The 18,621-nt window shown below is 40.7% G+C and overlaps 1 protein-coding gene across 2 annotated transcripts in view; it reads left to right on the top strand.

Annotated features, from left to right (window-relative positions):
• Nucleotides 1-18,621, top strand: part of LOC146630288 (protein sidekick-1-like) — a 292,332-nt gene that overhangs the window by 180,489 nt on the left and 93,222 nt on the right. Inside the window, exons 6-8 of one of the 2 annotated variants that reach the window (XM_085355728.1) lie at nt 4,167-4,193; nt 12,196-12,298; nt 15,391-15,566. In XM_085355728.1, the coding sequence (XP_085211854.1) occupies nt 4,167-4,193; nt 12,196-12,298; nt 15,391-15,566 (306 nt within the window). The remainder of the gene's footprint in view (nt 1-4,166; nt 4,194-12,195; nt 12,299-15,390; nt 15,567-18,621) is intronic. The other variant, XM_085355729.1, reaches the window with a different exon arrangement.

The following is an 18,621-nucleotide window of genomic DNA, read 5'->3' as shown; positions in this document are numbered from 1 at the left end:
ATAGCACTACTTTGATTTATCATTAGCTTGTTCTTAAAAAAAATTATCATCCTAGCAAGTGTACTGTATTTTTTGCATATACTAGCAGTGGATACAAGCGGGTTAAGCTTTATTTTTTCTACATAGTTAAGCCTGTTGCACAGGTGATGTGATAAAAGACACTTAATGGCTTTTACTCGTGAAGGTTTAGACTGCACAGTAAAGTGCTAGTACTAAAAATGTCATCTGCACTGATCAGAGCTGTGCACTAAGAAGAAAGTTCAACATCTCAAGGATATCTTTTCATTATCTGGCATCACTCACCGGCACACTGGCAATCAGGCTAAGCGCTGAGACAAACATAGTTATCAACTCGATAAGTAAACCCATGGTTTATCAATCTGGCTACAAACACGTTCACGTAAAAGAGGTAGCGTTAATCTTCTGACTACCCACAAACATGAATTAGTCTACTGGCAGCAGTGCGTCTGATTTTACAAAGAAAGATAAAACTATAATAATAGAAAAAATTTAAAGAGATTACACGCATACTGAAACCAACTCAGCTGCTGCCAACAAAGCAGTGACGTGGGGAAAATTGGGAAAAAAAATACAGACTGCATACGTTAACAGAGTATCTGTGCTCTGCAGTGTTGGGTAAGTTACTTTAAATTACTAGTTACTTCTATCAAAAGTACCGTAATTGTCGGGCTATAAGCCGCTACTTTTTGCACAAGCTTTGAACCCTGCGGCTTTTCTATGGATTTTCCATGATTTTTGTGATATCGTAAGACGATTTGTTTTGTGTGTTCCGCTGTTGTACGGCACTACGTTGCGTGGCGGAAGGATCGGGGTTCAAGAGTGGTATGTTAGTCACATGTCCGTCCGCCAGGCAACGTAGTGCCGTACGAAGTAGCGCGAAAAACAAACTTCAAAGTAGCGGTACGCGTTCAGCGGGAGGCGTGGATGACGAGCGGCGATAAACTTGCGAAAAGCAAGTTATGCCCAACTCCACCGGTGGATTCTGACAGCGTGGAAAAGTGTGAAAACATCCACGATCACCAACGGATTTTGAAGGGCTGGACTGCTGCATGATGGTGAGGAGGACACCGCCACGGCCCTTCTGAGGGTGTTCGACTCTGACACTGACAATGAGGATTTCTTTGGTTTTGAAAGTGACAACGAAGGAGAGAAGCGGAGAGTGGATGACGAAGCCATCCTGAGCCTGTTCGTTTCCGACATTGGAGGAGAGGACTTTGGTGGTTTTAGTGCGCAGGAAGAAGAGAAAGATGGTGGTGAATGACTGACTTTTCTTCTTGTTAAAGCTGTGTCACTGCACCTGAGCCTAAAAGGTAGTCCGAATCTATTTTTCTGGTGTGCTGTAGGCTACTGTTATGTACTACATGTGCAAATATGTACCCATAACTTGTTTTTCAAAATATTAATAAAAGTGATGTCTCCAAACAGCCATCTCTTTCCTGACAATTCCCTTTGTGCATATTCTCTTACATATGATAAGTCAACATTGAAACACCTGCGGCTTTTAGTCAGGTGCGGCTAATGTATGTACAAAACAGGATTTCCCCCTGATTTTAGCTTGTGCGGCTAATATTTAGGTGCGCTTTGTAGTCCGGGAAATACGGTAACTCAGTTACTTCAAGTTACTCGTTATTTTCAAAGTAAACCTTGGTTTTACTCAGACTTCTCTTGTTAATGTGTTGCTTCCGTAACTGGATACCCAGCAAGATTGCCAGTCTTCTAGCTTGCTTACTTGCCACAAGTGCACTGTGCCACCTACCAATAGAAAGGAAAAAATAATGTGCACATTTCCACGAGAGAAATCCCACGCCTGGACCGTCATTGACTGCTGCCATGATTCTAGCCTACGTCACAGCGTCATGTGCGCTTTTTACATCCAACACAAAAACTGCAGTCGTGGTGCTTTGATTGTACTCAGAACTCGGAAATTCTGCCTTTCGAATAGGAAGATGTAGGCAACACCAGACTGCAGATGAGCTGCATACAGGGCTGGACTGGGACAAAAAATCGGACCGGGCATTTTGACTGACCGGCCCACCATTATAGGAACAATCATAAAGCCTTTGAATGAAAACAAACGCTGTTGTGACAGTGATGTACACTGTTCTGATGGTATAAATGCATCAATCTATTAGTCGTTTGTTGTAAGATTCAGATAATAATTTTTTAAAAGCTAGACATTTTAAATGAGAATAAGAAAGAAAAGTATTTCCTTGTGCCCCCCTCTCCCTGTTAATGCCCTACCTGGCCCCCTGGCAACACTTTGCTAGACCCGCCCCTGCACAGTTACCAGCTGTCAGCTACGTAGAAAAAGGATCCTGGTGTTATTTGTCTCTCAGAAACAGTTCATAACTTCCCTTCAACTCACTCATGTGACCTAAAAGGTAAACCTGTTTCTCCATCACCTGTTCAGCTCTGATGATCCAGTAAGGACGTCTCCTGGTTTCATCTTCATGTTTAGGTTGCTGCTGTTGTGCTCTTTAGAAGACGCTACTTTTTAAAATGCAGTGTATAGCATTTAGCTGCATTATCATTAAATGAAGTAAAGTACGCCCACAGTTTTGAACAGTCAGCTGTGACCGCAGAGCACAAAATGCAAACACAGCAACATCACATGTGATCAGTTTATACGAGCAATTCTAGCCTTGAGTATCCAGCCCTCCTTAGTCCTCTGTGGCCCTTCGCCTGATTTCATGTCACAAAGCAGACGGGTATAGGATGAAGGAAATTCAACACAGGCACAGTGTCAGCTGGCTCGACAAAACACTGGGTTACTTCACATAGTCCCTGGTTCTTTGATAGCAGAGATGAGTGTTTGACTATGGGAATCGCCTTGGTGTGGCCAACTACGAGCCGTCTCAGGAAACGCGAGCGAAGCATCTCACTCTGAACCAGGGATTAAAACTCGAAACATAACCTAGTCCCAACCAGGTTATCTGTTGAGCATAAGTTACCATGGTGATTTAGCTGGTGAAAAGAGAGCCGCTCGACACAGCTCACAGGTGTTTCCAGTGTTGCAGACAAAGCACGCCTCCTCTCCAATACTGAACACAGCTGTCACAAGAGGTGGAGAGTGTCATCACAACAAGCATCAGTCTTAAAAGATATTGTGCCACTAAAAAAGGCCCAAAAAGAAGCAAATTTGTCTTATGGATGCATTTCAGTTCATAGGAACAAGTTTTGACATTTAATACCTGGCGATAGCCGACCACCGATTTATCTTATTTCCACAAGAAATGCTGAAAACTTTTGAACAGCTTATCCTTCTAAAGTTTTTCCCTCAGTTTGTTTTAGGAAGCGTTTTTTCACCCTCATGAGCTGCTTGCTCACTCTTTGTCACTTGTGCTATAGACTCTGTGTGTGTGTGTGTGTGTGCTCACCCTACGCACAGGCTGAGCGAACTTTGCATCAGAATCTAAATTAAGCCTCTGACATACATTTTTCACTGCGCACACACACACACACACACACACACACACACACACACACACACACACACACACACACACACACACACTCCCAGTATTGTAAAGTTGAGTGAGTGGCTGAGCGGCTGAATAGAAGCGTGAAGGGGTAGTGTATTGATAGATGAATAGTGAATGTAGATTTTCTGCCAGTAGAATGTCAATTCCATCATTTTCTCACAGCTTACACTCCTGCTACATCCAGACTTATGACAAATAGAGGGAGAAAGGCAGAAGGCGAAAGATAGAGGGGGAGAAGAAAAGACTGAGAGACACAAAATTTGGTAGCTGGCAGTTGATGGATGGGCTGCAAACAGCTTGTCTTCCTCTGGACTCCATGATAACATAGCCTTCCCTTTCTTGCTGTCTGTTTCTCCTCGTCATCCATTTCTCTGTTTCTTGCCTTTTGTGTGTATGGTTTTTCCTCCTTTGTGTGTTTTTTCTCCTCCCTCATCTTGAGCCTCTTTATCCAGTATGCCTCCAAATCGCTGAGACTCTGCTGACTTGTGAAAGCTTGAATTTTCTTTTGCTTCTTTTAATGTGTATTTGGTGAATTGCTTTTTTTTTTTGCTGCACCCCAAGTAAATACTTGAAATCTAAATTAAATGTCTCCCATTTCTCTTACTTCCTATCCCTCTTTTTCTCCAACTTCTTTTCATCTCATTCTCTGTGGCTGACGGACAGTTGGCAAGAAAAACCGCGGGTCAACAGGTAAAGAAGCCATTTGCATTTGCATTATCTTCCTTGCTCTGTCTGTCTAAACAGAGACAAATGTTGCCTTGATCCTTTCCTCTCTCCAGAAGTTGAGAGCTAAGAGCTGCTCACTGAAGCCACACTGGTTGAAGTGATGAGAACAAACTGTAAGGGATGTTTCCCCACTAAAATCTCACTGTTTTCTGCTTCATGGCTACAAAACTTAGAACTCAACATCTTTTAATTTCAAGGTCATCAACTCAGTTAATTTTAATAGAGATTGTCCATTCTGTCTGCTACCAACACTAAAAAAATGTTGCAATTCTGTGATGACATACGCAACAATCAAGTTAAGATATGCACTATCACCGGGCTAGCATTAGCTTTCTAACAGTTAAATGGACGTGGGAATCTAAAAAGATCCTTTGCAATTCTTTGGAAGCTGAAAGGAGCAGCATATATCGGCCTTGAGAGGAGACTCTCCACTGTGGCTCGAAAAGACCACACATTCATTGGCTAATTACTTTATGAATAACAGTTTGTTAGCCAGTAAGCTATTGTTTCATATTTTGATGCGTAGCATGACCAAGATTTTCAAAACAGACTTATTGTTCCTTTTTGATTCTATGTGACCCCAAACTAGTGAGACCTCTTCAGCAGAAAAATGTTTACAGAGGTCAAGTCAGAAAGCCGTTTTCTCATAGACTTCTACAGCACTGTGTGTTTTTGCAACCATAGCTATCGCCATCTGGTGGCCTTCACATAAAATGCAGATTTTATGTGAAGGGCACTTATGGATCGACTTCATTTTTCCAACCCTGAATCTATGTGCGTGTTTTATGGGCTATTCAGAGATGCTGAAGACAAATGACTCCCCTCACAGGTCAAGAAAAAATGATACGTAGAAAATAATAACTAGTGCAGCTGCCTGTATAGCACTGCTCCAATTTAATAAGAAACGCAGGGTGGGGTATAGAAGTAATTTGTGCCTTTATCCTGAAATATACTTTTTCAGGTTTCAGGAAATAATATTTTTCTCTTAAATTAGAGCTGGTGAAATCAACTTTGTTTAATGTGGTAAAATGTTAGTAATAGCTAAATTTATATAAATGCTTGAATATTCAACAACATATAATGTTAACATTTTAAATAAAATCTGCCACCACCATGTTAGTTAGAGCCAAGTTTTAATCAAGTAGCTTATGTTTAAGTACGATAGTTTTCTTTTATTTTGATATAAAACTGATTCTTCTTCAATAAGAAGTCCAGAAAATCATAACAAAAAAAGTAAATCATAAATGAACTAAAACCCAGTTCTCTCAGGCTCTGTTAGTAAAACATTTACATTTAGCAGAGGCCTATAAAGTCTGCCTGTAACAGGGTGCCTGCTCTGATTTTCAGTTGGATGTAATGCCATTTTGTTGTTTTTAAACAAACCCAACATATGGCTCGTTATCCTTAATGTTTCCACTGCAGAAATAAGATGTGCGGTTTTTAAAACAATCTTCATTTGGACTTATTCTTCCAAAATTCGTGGCAAAAATTAGGAGAAACACCCGTTAGCCTCTAGTAACGCGTTATCTATCTTATTTATCCACCCCACCACTATCTTTAGTGCCACTCTCAAATACATAACAAGGCTGAAGAAGGACTACAACTTTAGCTTCACTACATTTGTAATTGAATCACTTCTGCCAATTTGCTGCAACTGCCTGACATTATCACTATGGTGCATATACAGTTATAAATGGCTTTTCTAAGGCTTTGCATTGTTTAATGGAAGTTTAGTGAGGCAGATCATATGGGGTGGAGTTTTATTTTTAATGTGAGTATAGACTGCGTCATTGATATTTGATGTCAAGGTTTCAGGGTGCTAGGACTCACAAGGAGGTGCCGCATTCAGCTCTGCGGGAAGGTGGTAGTGACGACAGTAACTTCCAATCTGAGGAAAGTGTTGACTCACACGCTGCAGGTGTTTGCAGGAGTGAAAGTGGTACTTTTAAAATGCTGATCGTGAGCAGAGCTCTTAAGTACACTGATTTGATTATACAGTGCTGTGTAAAAGTATTTGCCAGCTTCCCGATTTTCAAAAAGGGTCTTTTTTTAAACATTTGTCACATGTACGCATTATAGATCATTAAAGAATTTTTAATTTTTCTCATTTTCTAAAGGAAAAAACCTATCCAAACCTATCTGGATCAGTATTTGCCTGTCAAGCCTAATAACTGGTTGCACCACCCTTCGTCGCATGAAGTGTTTGTGATAACTGGCAATGGGTCTTTCACGGGAATTTGGTTTGCAGAATTTATGTTAATTCAGCCACATTGGAGAGGTTTTAAAAAAACAACTTGTCTCAATCTGATTTAGAGCCAGACTTTCACTAGGCGACTCTAAAACCATTTATTTTGGTTTTGAGCCATTTGTGTGTGGACTTGGTGTAGTGTTTTGGGTCATTGTTCTGGGGGCATCAGGGCATGAACCAATGGTCTGACCAATGGTCAGAATGGTCTTTGCTCAGTGGGCTTTGATAAGTAATTGTTGATCAATGGGCATGACAGTATGCATATTAATGATCAACTAACTGACCTCACAGCCCATTGTTCATTCAGTGGGCTGGTTTCAGTCATTGTGCAAATGTACTGTTTGTAATGTTGGGGAAACGTGCCGTCAGCTGAGACTGAAGAAGTCACTTGGATGAGTGACGAAATGCAGCAAAAGTCTCAGACCATCACACTACCACCAACATGTTTGATTGATCTTTTTAGTAAGTGTTGTGTTAGTTTTACACCAGATGTAACGGGACAGAAAAAGTTTAGCGTTTGTCTCGTCAATCCACAGAAGATTTTACCAAAAGCCTGAAGGTCATCAAGAATATTTTCTGGCAAAAGTCAGATTAGCCTTTGTGTTTATTTTGGTCCACAGTGGTTTTCTTCTTGAGTCTCCCGTTGATGTCGTTTTTCCTCACTCACTTTCTTATTGTTGAATCGTGAACTCTGACCTAAACTGAGACAAGTGAGGCCTGCAGTTTTTCACAAAATGTTCTGAGTTTTTTAGTGACCTCCTGGATGAGTTGTTGGTGCGCTCTTGGAGTTATATTGGTACACTAGTTCACCATTGGCTCTCATCGTGGTTCACTGGAGCCCTTAAGCCTTAGAAATGACTTTGTAACAGTTTCTAGACTGATAGTTCCCAATGACTTTGTACTTCACTTTGTCAGACAGATTCTATTTAAGTTCCTTCTTGATTCTGCAGGTCTAGCAGTAATCAGGCCTGGGTGTGACTAGTGAAATTGAACTTGGCTTTTTTTAACAAATGTGGTTAATCATGAAATTCATAATTTAACAATGGGGGGGCAATTACTTTTTCATACCGGTCTAGGTGGGGTCGGATAGCTTTTTTCTTTTAATAAATGAAATTTAAAAACAGCTTTTTGTTTTAACTCTGGTTATTTTTTTTGTCTAATATTAAAATTTGTTTGATAATCTGAAACATAAGTGTGACAGATGTGTCAGGAAGGGGGCAAATACTTTTTCACAGCACTGTAACTCGCTGGCTTTGCTTCATTTTGGCAACATTTTCTCTGCTAAACTCATGCTACTGTTTCTTCATCAGCACATACTTGTATAATTCCATTTGTGCACGTTGTCTTTTTAGTGTTGTAACTGTTTGCAGGTGTGTGTGTGCAATTAACATTTTGTCAAAGGTTAATGGGTGAAAAAAAAATTCATCTATCTTTTCCTCCGGTGTGCTCAAAAAAGTTTGCAGGCGTGAAGCCGTTGCACACACGCTTATTTCACTATAGAGATGATGAAATGTTACCTCATTATGTCATATTTGGTTTTGTCAAGCTGCTAAAAAAATACTAAAAATTAATCAAATAGTTATTGAGTACTCCCCAGAGCCTAACTCCTGCTGCTGCCTCACCATTACTGCTGTGTGTTTCCTGTTTCCTCACCTACCTCCTCCATTTCTTTCCCATCTTTCCATCTCCTGCTTTCATCACTTGCACAGAGTGATGACAAAGATAGATAGAAGCTTTGGCAGCTGAAGGAAGAGATGAATATTTAAAATCGGGCATCTTTCTCTGTCCTCTCACTGCATCCCATCCTTTGTCTGTCTCCCCTTGGGGCTTGGATCTCCAGCTCTTGGTGTGGTGTGGCACAGTGTGCGTGCGTGTGTGTGGCATGTCTTGGCTTGTGGTTTTCTATTGGCATTCTAAGGCGAGTGTAGTCAGATGATGACACTTAGCTGTCAGCATGCAGCATTAATGAGCGCAGTGACACGCACAAACACTCACCCCACTCTCACACACACACGCAGCATTCCCCAGGGAGATCAGCAAATGATCACCTTCTCCTCTCTGTGTATCCTACAAAATACTTTAAAAGCTCTTTATTTTTTTAACCTCTCATTTCCACTGTCCCTCCATTTCATTTCTCCCTCCAAATTCGTGCTTCCTCTTTCGACATCGCACTATTTTTTCTCAAACTTTTTTGCCTCACTTGTGTGTGTACTCAAAGTGTGATATGTGTTAGTTGGCTGTGAACCATGCAGACACGTATCTGACAACTCTATTAATACACAGCCAGCTAATACCAGCTTCCTCCTGTGTGGATTTTTGCACGTGTGTGTACGTAAAGAGAGATGTGTGTGCTCAGTCCTCAACCAATCCCTCCCTGCACTCGAGGTCTCTGCAGAGATTTGTCTGAAAGGCTTAAAGCGTACAGATCTCCAGTCATAGAAAGATCATGCTCACAAATACGCGCAAACACACACACACACACACACTCATATATATATCCCAGCTGACTCACCGACACTGTTGGGAGTTTGCAGTGACTGACAGATTTAATAGAAGAACAAGCTGTAATCTGAGGGAATCCATTCAAAGAGGGATTACATTGTAATCTGAGGATAGAATAGCTTTTCATCTTTCTCTCCCTGTCTCGTTCATTCTCCATTTATCAGTCGCTATCTTTTTTTTTGCCCTAAAGCCGCACCGATCCTTTTACTAGCCCTCTTTTTATATATATATATATATATATATATATATATATATATATATATATATATATATATATATATATATCTTTCCGATCCTTGATTTAATTTAGGATTTTTTTCTGCTTCCATCTGACACACACACTTCCAATCCTAGCACAGCTGTGTCACCTCAGCAGCACTTTGCTGTCAATCAGCAATGATTGCGCTGACGAGAGCATTGTAACATTGCAATGCCTCTTTGGTGCTAAATTATACCCAGAACCATGTGCACATACACTTGGAGGAAGCTCACAAGATTTATGTTTTTTTCCCTCTCTGTTACCGCTTTTTCTTTCGTTTTTTTTGCTTCAACAGCTCTTCTTTTTTATCATTCCTCTTTCTATAATGAAGCTTTTTAGCCCCAAGTTGTTGTTCTGATATTGCTCCATTCTGCAGCAACCCGTCCTGCGAGCCCTCCCTCCATCACTCCTGCTTTCCCTGCCTCTGCCACATGGTGTTTCTCATTTGCTAAATGAGGAATCCAATAGAGTTAGATTAAACTTTCTGGACTCTGTTTGTTGAATCTTTAGAGCGAGCCTTTTAGCTGCCACAGCTTAAATGCGCATGTATAATAATGCGCTCTGCCAGTTTGAATATCTGTCCTTGTTTAAGTTGAAGAAGATTAATTTAATAATCCCAGTTTAAACAACTAAAAGGCAAAGATAAGAGGATGATAGGGAATAAGGGAGGGAGGATAGGCGGTGGGGAACAAGAGATCCAGACGAGATGAAATGATAAGAGATTTCCCCAGAGAAAGAGCATGTTAGACACGCTGACAGAGAGAAGAGAAGAGCGAGGATCACACAACCGTATGGCATTTTGCTTCCCCCTCTATTTCTTCCATCATGTCTGTCACTCCAGGAAGGAAAAGACCATCTGCGGTCCCCCCTCACTTTTTCCCCATCTGCATATATACCCGGTCTCCCTCCTCAAAGCCCTTTTTGTTTTTTGTTTTTGTCTCCCTTGCCATGCCAGTGTTCTTGCTGTCCTGATTTGTCGGTCTGCTCCCCCCAGACGCACAGGCTAGGTTAATAGGTTGGGTTCACATCCCCTTCCATTCATTACTTGTGGCCTTGTTGCTGCTGTTAAGGTCCGCTGATGGTTACTACTCCCTCTCTGACCCCATCTTCCTGCACTGGACAGCTAATGGACACTATACCCTTGTTCCATCTGCTTCTACCTCGGCCTGCCCATCGTCGCTCAGCCTCTTTGCGTCTTCCACCCACTCCTGTTAAGCCATCTTCTTTTTTCTGAGCCCAGACCTTTCAATGTGTTCAACGAAGAAAGTAAGAGTGATAGAGACCTCCGCGATTGCTTCCATCTGTCTATTCTACCTTTCTTTTGGTGTCACTTTACTTATCTTCTACATTAATGACTCAGCCTCCACTCACTGAGTGTTGGTGTCAAGGCGCTCAAGTGTGTGTGTGTATCTGTGTGTGTGTGTGTGTGTGTGTGTATCTGTTTGTGCCATCGCTCGCCTGTCTTCCCACCGCATGTCTTATTACAGGTCCGTGTGACAGCGGGATATGACTTTTCAGCGCTTTCTCTCTGATTTTAAAAAAAAAAGGAGAAGAGGGAGAATGAGAGGGGGGAATAAAGAGCAGGTAGTCAATTACCACCTTTTCCTCGTTCCCTTCAAAGGGAAGATCAAAGCTGCTTCTCACCTCCCCTCTATGCCCCCTCCTTTCCTTCTACCCCGACCAACCCCTATCAGAACTAGTCTGTTAATTTACACTCTACTACCCCCCGCACCCCCCACCCTTTTGAAAATCTACATATTCATCAGTTATATAGTCGATGCACTGGGAACCAAGGGAAGTTCACACACACACACACACACACACACACACACACACACACACACACACACACACACACACACACACACACTCTTACAGAGCCATAACAGTAACGTATAGGCTTCACAAAATCTTTAAAACACTGACATAAGTTTTTCTGTTTGTCTGTTTTTTTTGCTATATTCTGAACAAATGTTATACTTTTCAAACTGATAACAATTCTAAGGCATTCTCTTCTTATGAGAGGCCATTCAGGCCATAAATCATACTTTCTCGCACACACACAAAATCATAATCTTGCACGTACACCACAGTCTCCCACATACCATTTGGGCAATAAATCATTCTTCATATACTCACACTAGTGTACTTATTTTTTCTGAGAAGTATAATTGTAACTCAGACACATTGCCATGCTATCTCCAATACATCATTATATACTGGATAGTGTGGTTCAGACAGAAAGAACGCTGTTGTTTATAAGAGCGAGTTACACTGTGTGTGTATGACTGAAAATATGTTTGAGATAAGAGGACACAGTTGTTTAGAAACCGAAAGAAAGTATTATCAGAACTTTTAGTCTTTTCTCAGTCACATCTATATTCTCACACCTCAAATTTCATTGCCATTCATTCAATCTCTGTTACTGTCTTCATTATGAGCAGACACTGTCCAGTTGGAGATGTTGCGCAGTGGGTATGATGCAGTCACTCTTTCTGCTCATCCAGACGATGCAGCATCTGTGCTTTCTCTGTATTGATTCAGCCAGTGTAAACTATGCTTTTTAACAGAATGTAAACAAAACTGCATTGAATTTAGACAAAATTGCGTCAAACAGGACAATGATGCCAGGCACAGAAAATTCCTCCAGAGTAACGTGAGAGACTGACAATCTCATACACAAAGTTATTACTTGGTGGTTCTGCAAACTACTGAATCGTGGGCTGTGCTTAGTTTTCACAATCATGTGAACTAAAACTGTGGAAACTGTGATGACTAGCTTTGTGTAGTCATGTTTGCTACACAAAGTTGGGTATAGTACGACACTGAGTGGACAGTGTCAGAGTGTAGAGGTGTGCGTATGTGGAAGACCATTGAGATCTGTGTTTGAGATCATGCTGCTGTCTACGGTTTATGAGCTAACCCGCCTCTCGTTTTTTTTTCTCTTTCTGTTGCAGATCCCGAGTCAGAACCAGTGGTTCCAGCTATCGTGATTGGTCCAAAAGACACAACAGTGGTGGCTGGAAATGAAGCTATACTGGAGTGCATTGCTAATGCTAGGTAAACTCCTTATACATGCATACAGACGTGCACATACAAACATGCCTGCAGAGGGTGAACGGTTTCTTTTGCTAAACTGTTTTCTTCCAGGTCACTTAGAGGACACCTCGGAAACTTGTAGCTCAGCAAATGTTCCCCTCTCACTTAAATTACTCACATTGGGTCACCCAGCTCACACAGCTTACAATAATTACCTGAACGACTGATTATCCTAGCCATTATTTTAGTTTAGTTTTGATTAGTTTCTTTTTTTTAATTGTATTGTATTATGGGTAATATTTGTCAGGGACAGTATTTAAGAAGTTCAGAGTAGGTATTACAATACAAACACTGAACTCATAGGCATGGAATACATCATTTATGTCAGTTCTTTAAGTGCAAAGCATCAATTCAGTTAGTTTAAATTGCTTAAAGAATTATTAAGTGAATCTAGGTAGTCATACTTTCCTCCTGGAATATGTGATGAGAATGTATTTTTATGCTTATATTATAATCTTCTGTTATATTCACTCAGAAGCAGGTTTTCCTATGAGTCCAACATTAATAGGAAAAAAAGAAAAGTGCCACTGAGGCTATAATGACCAGATAAGAGCACAGCCAGTCAGAATGATGAGTTTTCTGGACTCAACAGGTGATATTTTTTCCCTACTTTTGTTCTGTTTGTACAAGGGTTTTGTCAGGTTTTGTTATTAAGTCTGACCTAGGCTGGCTGCTCTGTTTTGTGAGAGCCCCTTTAAATGTTTTTCTGCTGCACTTGACCGGCACTTGACCACTGGGTAGCACTCAAGGTATAAAAAAATCAAGTGACTATTACACATAATGGATACCTGGAATGTAGCTACAGTAGCTTTTACAAAACAGCAGAGGAACCATCTCAGTCTAATAAGCTATTAGAAAAGTGATATTTAATTCAACACTAATAAGTGTGTTTTGAGGTTTTTGTTTTCTTCGTTTTGTTTTATTGCCTGCTCTGAAAACGTAGAGAAAGCCTAGTGACTATTTCTGCTATCAGAGATGTACCCACTGAAATTCTCACACCAGAGAGATAGACTTGTACCCAGGAAACAACTGAAAGAGAGAAACTATACTATACAATATCTGGGAGAAATAGGAGTTTGAGCAATGAAATCTAAAGTAGTGCTAAATTCCAAAAGCATTGGCTATCCACCTCCATTAATCATCAGTGAGTTATAGCGCTGTCCTGCTAAAGTGCTGAAATGATTAGAAGCTGATTGGAAGCCCAGTCCCAGCAGACCTAATAGGAAGAGTTTTAAAATCTGCTTTTCACTCTTTATAAGGGACAGAAACCACCGAGTCGGCAAATATTCAAATGTTTTCCATATCTGCTGGTTAGGTGCCTTTAAATTCAGGTTTGTCTTCACTTCACATTTGGAATGTGATTGACAAAAAGTGCTCGTTGTGTTTTATTTACACTTGGACGGCATCTAAAATAACAGATTCCACCAGAAAAACTTTGCTACGAGTTTTATATGACCATGTCATCGACCAAATGAGTGGATTTCTGTCCAAAACAGTCTGTCACTGCATATGGCAGAAGCGATTTGTGTACCTCAAATTCAAACCAAGTAAAGGTTTTTGGCACAACTTCACTTACTTCCAAGGTGCTTGGAGAAAAAAGTCGTCTGAACAGATGCAGCCATTATGCGTGATGACCCTGATGAAGGCTGTGAGCCGAAATGTGTCGGTCGAGCACTACATTTGTTCTCTATACCAGCGGTCCCCAACCCCCGGGCCTCGGTCCGGTACCGGTCCGTGAGTCGTTTGGTACCGGGCCGCGAGAGTAGAGGCTCAGGTGTGAAATGTATGGTTTTCAGGGTTTTTATCGGTTTTCAGCGTTATTTTGTTATCGTTTTGATCGTTAACTCGGTTTTCCTGGGTCTTTTCACGTGTGTTATGAATAAATCTTCTTTTTTTCAGTACCAGTACTAGTTTTAGTTTGTTGTATTTATCCGCGACACCTTAAAGGTCGGTCCGTGAAAATATTGTCGGGCATGAACCGGTCCGTGGTGCAAAAAAGGTTGGGGACCGCTGCTCTATACTACAAGTTCTTCTGGTTAACCTCTGGTTCGTTAACCTCTTCAGACTGTGTCTCAAATTCATCCAGGCATTGAATGCAAACATGGTTGACTTACTGGCCTTCTTTTCATTCGCTTTGTGACTTGTTAATAAAGTTCTTTGTTAGTTTCATCTACTGCCACCAACAGTATGACTGCTAGTAGAATAAAAAAGGCAAAGAAATGTTGGAAAAATCCAATAAACATTAATACTAACATTGTAATGCTAATGATCTCTAATATAAAGTATTCTGCAGATGTATTTTACACCCAGCTTTGCTTATGAATCGTTTTGTTGTCGTTGTTGTCTCTTTAATTTCTGCTCCTGTTGTTTGTGTCATGATTCCTGCTGTACTACTTGTAAAATGTACTAATTGTGAATGTTACAGTGAAGAAACTGGACACTAACATCATCTATCTTGTTGTTCAAATGCAGCTATGGTTTTTCATCTGATTTTGTTAATGAGTATTTGTGTTTATATTCGCATCACTACATTTTGGTTGAAATTCATAGCTTCCTGTCTCCTACCTGAGCTTTTGAGCGGTCCTTCGCAAAATGCATTTTAAGAACAGTTCCAGATGCTGATTACATTAGTAGCTGTTGTCATGCTAAATCGGGTCCATGTTCACTGCACAACATAAGAAATATATTGTTGGAAAAAGGGAAAAAATGAGCTGCACTATTATGACTTGAGAATATGCTGCTACATTGCTGTCTTGCATAAATGCACATGCACAAAAGAATGTTTTTTTTTCCCCGTGTTGTTTATCCAAAACAAAATTTCATTTTACACGAAAACCCATTTCCTTTCCCAACATTTAGAGTAACTGACTGAAGCTCCTTCATGCTGAGTAGAGCTGACTGCTCTGATATAGACTGTCATCATTCATTTCCTGCCTCATTGACAAATAAACTGATGGATTTAATATGTTGTAATTGCCTTCTGCCACCCAGTTCTGCTCATTCTTTTTCTCCTCTCCTCTCCTCTCCTCTCCTCCTTTCTCTTCTCCTCTTAGACCAGTGGACCGCCTTCTGATGTCGTGGAAGCGTGATGGGCGTCGGCTTTCCAGTGGGCAACGGCTCATTATTCCTGCCCCCACCTCTTCTGACACAGGCTTATATGTTTGTGAAGCGTCGTTTAGCAACAGCACTGCCAAACCCGTGGAGACAAAAGCGCACCTCACTGTAATGGGTAAGAAGAAAAAAGCAGTCACTTAGTCACCCACAGACACACTCACATTCAGATTTCCATCATTTCACTTCAAATGACATTACACTGACTTACATTCATATCCTCGTCACTTATCCTAAATCGAAAAACAAGTTGGGTTGAGTTGATTGTGTTATTTACCATTAGTTCCATATATGTTTGACATTTTTTAAAGCTGTTTGTAAATGACATAGTCAGGTTGCAGTCGATGAATTTGACAAATTTGATTTAGTGTGAAAACTCAGCTTTAATTCCAAGGATTGAACTGAAATACTGCATTAACTGTTGAGGGATAATGACAATTTTATACACAGTCCCCTATTTTCAGGGGCTTAAGTGTAATTAGACTCAAAAGATGCTTCATGGAAATGCATTATTTTGTCATATTAGTAAGGAGATTTTGCATTGCATTTGGAAGCTTTTTCTGTGAACCCATAATGAATTCTAAATGTAAGTGAGACAGGCCATTCATAAAAAGAAAATAAACCCATCCAAAAGAGCAGAAACAGCAGGACTTTCCAAATGTTCACAAACAGTCTGGTATATTCCTAGAAGAAAAAAACACACTGTTGAAGTAAAATGACCGGACATCCACAGACGATGCCTGTGGTGGATGATCACAGAATCCTTTCCACGGTGAAGAATAATTTCCACTTTGTAATTTGAAGCATGTGAAATTATCTGTGTGATGCACATGAACGCATGTTCCCAGTGTCACTGAGACATGTTAGAAGTCTGATGAACTGTGTAGAGATTACATTCATATGTATTAGACGGTGCTTTGAAAAGTGAGGCACAGCATACTGTAAAAGCAAACCAGCGTTATTTGTTTTTAGGTCAGGAAGCAAATTATTTTGCACTGATTTCAGCTCGCTTGAGCTGCATTTCACTTTGCTGATAAAAGACTAATGGCAGGGAGAACAAACAACACTGAAGAGAGGGATGCAGCAGAGGCCAGGATAATCCTCACAAAGGTTGCCCATTGTTCTCTGATATCCATGAGTTCCACACGCCAGACAGTCATTGTCTGTGAAAGATTCTCCACAAAGTGTCGAAAATGTTCATTTTATTTATGAATGTGTTAATTTGTCTAGTTCATTTGAGCGCCTGAAACTCTGGGATTGTTTATGAAAATTGCTGTAGTTTCTCCGCAGTTAACGCAATGTTTTTGTTCAGCCCCTTGAACTGAAGATTGAACCTTAAGCTCTTATTTATTATATCGAAAGTACAACTTAAATAACTGAATATTTAGGCCTAACTCTATGTTTAGGGGACTTTTGCCCCAAAAAGGGAGGCGAGTCCCCACAGTGTTATTGTGTAAAGACATTTATGTCCTCATAACATAAGTAATACAAGTACACACACTGCCTAACAAAATTATCCATGATTGTCCTGGGTAGGTCCACTAATGCCCTCAACATGTGATTAATTTCTGCTTTAGCCTCGCTCTTGTCTTCCCTAGTACATTTGTTGCTCCGGGCACTGTTTATTCCTCCATTTATTCTTACTTCACTGTCAGCTACAGCACTGCTCGAGCTGAATCTGTTGTCCACATTCACCATTAAATTGTCCATTGTAGTCACAAACAGCTGTTGGATTCATGTACACACAAACTCACCCACGTGTTCTCACAAAAACATGCATGTGTGCACTTCATGCTTACACACATTCACAAAATGGCACCGTGGCCACATATGCCTGTTTGCCCGGCAGCTCAATTAGCCCCTCTCCCTGGAGTCACGAATCAATAAGAGGACGCTGAAAGCACTCAAACAAGAGCACTCTTGTAGCAAGCCACTCCTGTCTTCTGCGTGTGTGCGTGTAATAGAAAACAACATACACGCGAGCAGGGAGCATGTGATTGATGAGCCGAATCTTCTCTCCTCTAGTTTCTTAGCATCTTTTTACTCTGCTGTGATTGTCTGTGCGAAAGAGCACCTAAGCAGAGAGCACCGACTACCTACGCCCACAGAATATTCAGAAGACCTGCCTGAATATTTATACCCTACTTATTCTCGTTCTGTGCCCCCTCATAATCCTTTTTCTTAGTTATCTTTCCTCATTAGGCCGGCAGGACCATTAAGGCCTGCCTGGCAGGGAAAACGCCTGCATGCATTCATATGTATCAGAAAAGAAGTGACTGACGAATACATTGGTACTGATCCTCTTTTTCTGCTATGGGCTCAACAGACCTTGATGCAATAAAAGGGATTCCTAAACAGAATAGTGTATGTGTCTATTTGAAAGAAAGAGACAGCCTCAAAGGCATTCATTATTCAATTTCATTTCTTTTCTGCCCCGATCCTCTAATCGGAATATGTATGATACTGCATCCTTGTGTTGTATACTGTACAAACGACTTGCGGTGCAAAAAACAATATATCTGCTGTTGTTTTCTGTCTTTGTTTTGCAGGCAGACATCAGGGAATCCACAAAAGCTCAAATCCCTAAAACCAGCCACCCAAACACTCTTAAATGTGTTTTGTTGTGTTTTGGCATCTAGGTTCTTGCACTCACCTGACTGAAGGAGAATAATGCAGCTATGTTATCAGCGTCACACCATATGGCTGTTATTCATCTCTTGTTTTCCCGTTCGCTCTTCACTGCACGCTTTCCTCTTTCTTTTGTCAAAAATCAGGCAAAACTGCACAGTACATAGTAAAGATAGGTGATGCACATATGTGGGTTTAAAAGTTGCCTGGAAGAACTAAAAAGAACTTTGTGTTTTCTCTTCAGTCTGCTGTTTAGATGTGAGGGTGGTCTCACTTTCAGCCACACATGTACTCCAGGTTGGGACTGCATTTTAACTCGCCAGCTTCCATTCAGCAGTGCGCTTTTATGCAGCGTGCTCTCAATAAAGGCTCTGCAACATCCGAATTAGATGCAGTGAAATCAAGTGTTCTCTTTTTAGGAGTGTGGTAACAAAGAAAATAGGATGACGCGTGGGTTCTAAAATATGGTGAATGTTGTGAAAAGGTCTTTAACATGATCTGTGATCTTTTATAAAAAAAGTAGTTCTGGTGACTAAACGTAACCA

The sequence above is a fragment of the Diplotaxodon limnothrissa genome, linkage group LG6 (genome assembly GCF_057381915.1).
Source record: "Diplotaxodon limnothrissa isolate DT_005_m linkage group LG6, D_limnothrissa_male_GT1.1, whole genome shotgun sequence".
NCBI lineage: Eukaryota > Metazoa > Chordata > Actinopteri > Cichliformes > Cichlidae > Diplotaxodon > Diplotaxodon limnothrissa.
This window is presented reverse-complemented; position numbering and strand designations above follow the sequence as displayed.